Source organism: Coptis chinensis, chromosome 4 (assembly GCF_015680905.1).
Source record: "Coptis chinensis isolate HL-2020 chromosome 4, ASM1568090v1, whole genome shotgun sequence".
Classification (NCBI taxonomy): domain Eukaryota; kingdom Viridiplantae; phylum Streptophyta; class Magnoliopsida; order Ranunculales; family Ranunculaceae; genus Coptis; species Coptis chinensis.
The window spans coordinates 94,036,825-94,041,228 of record NC_141459.1 but is presented as its reverse complement, the minus strand read 5'-3'; the positions used below and the strand labels follow the sequence as shown (position 1 = coordinate 94,041,228).

Genomic DNA, 4,404 nt, shown 5'->3' with positions numbered 1-4,404 from the left:
TGCAAATAAGCCACAATGATTTTGATAGACTACTTTAATTTATCGAAAGTTGCTTTACACAGATGAAAGGAATATATTTCCTTTCTAACAATGTACTACTCCTAAACTTATATGATTGAGCAACCTTTAGGCAATCAGTTATCCTTTTATCTCCTTACTTTTGTTATTCTGTTCGTTCTCGTAGTTTTGAAGTCTACCTCATCTCTAAATGAGTTCAGCACCAGGGCTCAAACCATATCTCGAGGGTAGCTGAAAAAGTGCTTCTCCGAGAGACATGGTTTGAAAGGGTGCATCCTATGTCTTTCTTGGTTGGACAAACCCAACTTGCTATTTCCTACAAGTCTTTCTTCATTTTTGGAGCAAGAAGCAGAACTACAGGGGAATCAAAAATCTAATGGAAGATTTGATTGTTCAATAGATAGTCACAAAAGAATTTTTGTGGTTTTTGGCGTCCTTATGGCTTTTGCCCTTTTTAGAAATAGCTGTTGTGAGCTGTGACTCATGAGTATACCTAATGCCCTAAACACCATTACAATGAAGCAAAGAACATCAATTGTGTGTAGCAACTAGCAGCATGGCATAACGTTGCTAGTGTCATATAATGCAATCCAATAGCCCATTAAATTTCTAATATTCCCATACGATTTGTTGTAATGAATCGATGGCATAATTTATTCGTTTTTTAGTTGTGATAAATTGATGGTGTAATTTCTCTTTTTTTAATGAAGAAGACGAAGTTTAATTGGAAAAAAATTCTTATATTGTGGGACTCTCAAATAGAAAAACAGGCTAAGGAATTTTGAAAAATCTATCTACAGAAGAATTTAACAACGAAGCAAACGACATACTACGCACAAAAATTGCTCAAAAGATCATGTACAAGAAAAATAGAGAATATACAAACCCGATGAGCAGATTTCTCCTCCTTTTGTAGGAACTGTCGGCGCTTGAGAGAGAGAGTGTGTGGTTGAGAGAATGCGATTTTGATTTGCTAAAATTAGGGTCGAAACGAGAAAATTTTGGTCATTTTCCTCCTGCAAAATATATCCAGCTCCCACCTGGATATATTTTTCCCGCATGAAGCGAGAAAATATGGTCACGTGCCTGATTTGTCGGAAAATGTTATTTCTTTTTGCCGGACCCATATTTAGCAACAAGCAGCGGTTTTAAAACGAGAAAATATTGATTTGCCATTGAAAACCAGTTATCAAGCAGGCCCTTAAAGTTTTAAACCTGAAGTACAAAACGCAATCCCCAAGTCCATAACCCGACAATTATAATCTTTGGGCTTGGGTATATGATCCTAGATAAAAGCTTGATCAAGCCCATCCAGGTTGCTACCAAAACCCAACAAAACCCAAGCTCAATAGAACCTCAGGACGGTCATGAGATTTAAGGAGGGCCTAATTACAGGTGGACTTTTAATGAGGGCATATTCAAATTTCAAAGCACCACTAGGAGTAGGAACCATTGAAATTGATGCTGACGCTCTAGTCAATGATCCACAATAGGAACCGTAAAGTTGATTGAATCCTACACCATCACCAAAGCAACAGAATTTGGTAGTAGGGTGTGCTGTGTGGCCGTGTGGGTCTATGGGTTTGATCAGAAGATGTCCCAGTTTAATACTCTTTTGTAGAGTGGACTGGTTCATAACTTCATTTGGGATGGACAGCAAGAAAGGTAATCCCCATTGCTTGGATACTTTTCCATTCGACCCGGACACCCTGGTGTACAATTGTCCACCACAAGCCGCCATCACATAACCAATCACCACAAGCCGCAAAATCCAGCATCATCCTTTAGTCTTCGGACTAAATAATAATTACAAAACCAAAACTTTAAACATCAAAACTTATTAGATTGCTTCAACACATAAACAAATGGGAACCGTTCTTGACTCCCATTTTTTAGCAATCACAGCACTTGTAACAATTGGTTACCAATTCATATTCTTCATAATCACAGCACTTCTCAAGTTTGATAAAATCACTGATTTTGCTGGCAGTACAAACTTTATCATACTGTCTGTATTAACTTTGGCAGTTAAAGGAGATTGGCATTTTAGACAGGTAATAATATCTTCATTTGTTGTTTTATGGGGTCTTAGACTTGCATCATTTTTATTACTGAGAATTTTACAATGGGGGGAAGATCGTCGATTCGATGAAATGCGTACTAAAATAGGAAAACTAGCTGTGTTTTGGTTTTTCCAAGCTGTTTGGGTATGGACAGTTAGTTTACCTGTAACAATAGCGAATGCAAGTGATAGAAATCCATCTGTTAAAGCACAAGATATTATTGGTTGGATTATTTATGGTCTGGGATTTCTTATTGAAGCAATAGCTGATCAAGAAAAACTAGCATTTAAGAATAATCAAGAGAATAGAGGGAAGTGGTGTAATGTTGGATTATGGAAAGTTTCTAGACATCCAAATTATTTTGGTGAGATTTTTCTTTGGTGGGGGATATTTATTGCTTCAACTCCTGTATTGAAAGGTGCAGAATGGCTTGTGATTATTGGACCAGTTTTTCTAACTTTGTTGCTGCTTTTTGTTAGTGGTATTCCATTGCTTGAAGAATCAGCAGATAAAAAGTATGGTGGTAGAGCAGATTATAAGTTGTATAAAAGGACAACTAGTCCTCTAATTCCGTTGCCTACTTTTGTGTATGGGAAATTGCCAGCATGGGCCAAAATGGCGTTTCTGTTTGAGCTTCCTTTGTATAGTCGAAATCTTCCTCAAGACGAAGTTGCATAGTGATGGAACTGAAGATGTTAAGAAGCAGTTTAGGATTTAATTAGAGTTCATAATGTTTTGAGGTTTTGTTTATGCTTTGGGGTGTGTAGCAAACTAGTAAATGAATTCTATTATTTGGAGCATTGCTAGAGGTTTGTATATTTTTATTCTCATTTAAAGTTCCTTCTTTTCCAAATTCATCTTTTCTATGACAAAACAATGAAATAGAATTGCTGTAATCTATCCAGTTCAATTGCCAAGATCATTTCATAATTCATATGTTTGCACAATTCCGGTGCAACTTGTGTTTTGCTGCAAAAAAGAAGTGTAACAGCAGAACTCTGTTGCCAGGATGCAAATAATCGTAATTTGGTTAGCGAAATGGATATGGCCAGTTGGCCAACTCCAGAGGCTCAATTAATACTCGCCTTCAAAGTCCCAAGGACTAACTACCGAATTTGTCAGTGTACTTTACACTTTTCTTCGATTTAGTGAATCTACTTTTTTTGTAATGTGATTTAGACTGTACTTTTTTTTTCCAATTTGGTGACCCTGTTTAACTGTTTAAGTGCTAGTCCAATTATTCTCACAGACGTCAATTAATTGATTATGTGGAATTTATCTTTTATTTTTTTTATTGAAAAAGAAAAGAAATAGCAGTGGTGTAATCTTGTTCGTCTACTTAAACTCCATCCAACGGCTACTGCTACTCTTTGAACCATTAGTTATAAGCAAACTATTTAATTCTCCATAAACAGCCAATTGCCCTTTAGACTTTAGTTACACCCTCCTCAATATTTACACCGTTTAAATGAAACAATGAATCGATTCTTCTTTTAGCTGAGTTGTTTGCGACGGCATTACTGGAAGACGAAGAAAGATATGAGTCTTTACCAGTAGCTGTTACTATACAACCACTTCATTCTTGCTCGCTATTAATGACGTCAACAGCTGCTACAGAATAAATCAATGACAAAACTAGCAGCAAACAGAGATGGGTTTTTGAAGAAATCAATGATAAAATATTTGCAATTGAATAAATCAACTATATGACAAAAAATTTCTAACAAACCGCAAACATTTTATGAGATTTTAACCACCTCTTTAATTATTCTAATCAGGGTTTTTTAAATAATTTATCAAAAACTGATAAAATTTAAAATTTTAAAAACCGTCGGTGGAATAACTGGGTTAGTTTTGATTTAAAATTTTAAAAAAACACCGATACATAGCACAATATTAAAGAAGAGAGGGCCTCATCAAAATTGCCGTTGTTGATTCTTGGTTAAGAGCCTCATTGGTTAAACGAAACCAAACTTTGATAAATTATTGATTTTCCACGAAATAAATTAATCAATTACTTAACGACTGTGATAGTAATTTAGTAATTAGACTAGCCACTTAACAGAATCACCAAATTGAAGGAAAAAAAAAAAGTATTAGATTACAAAAAAAATAGAGTCACCAAAGCGAAAAAATATGTAAAGTACATGACCAAATTAATAGTTAATCCAAGTCCCAAACTCCCAAGGTTTACTATCATTGTTTATGCACGGCCCTTAAAAAATAGCCCACAGGTTTTGGACTCCCATCTGGACTGCACTCCCAGTCTCCCACGTTTACTAGGCCCTCTGGCGGAACCAATATCTTAGGGAGTTAGGGGGCG

General features: G+C 35.8%; 1 protein-coding gene across 1 annotated transcript; it reads left to right on the top strand.

The window, feature by feature from the left end:
* The first annotated feature begins 1,484 nt into the window (after nucleotides 1–1,484).
* Nucleotides 1,485–2,934, top strand: LOC147505785 (uncharacterized). Its single transcript, XM_086558224.1, has one exon. It carries the CDS (start codon nucleotides 1,884–1,886, stop codon nucleotides 2,757–2,759), a length of 876 nt encoding a protein of 291 aa, XP_086414350.1. The 5' UTR covers nucleotides 1,485–1,883; the 3' UTR covers nucleotides 2,760–2,934.
* Nucleotides 2,935–4,404: the final 1,470 nt, after the last annotated feature.

Bases quoted from the DNA above. Each gene is read 5' to 3' on its own strand.
- LOC147505785 (XM_086558224.1), top strand. From the start codon at position 1,884: ATGGGAACCGTTCTTGACTCCCATTTTTTAGCAATCACAGCACTTGTA.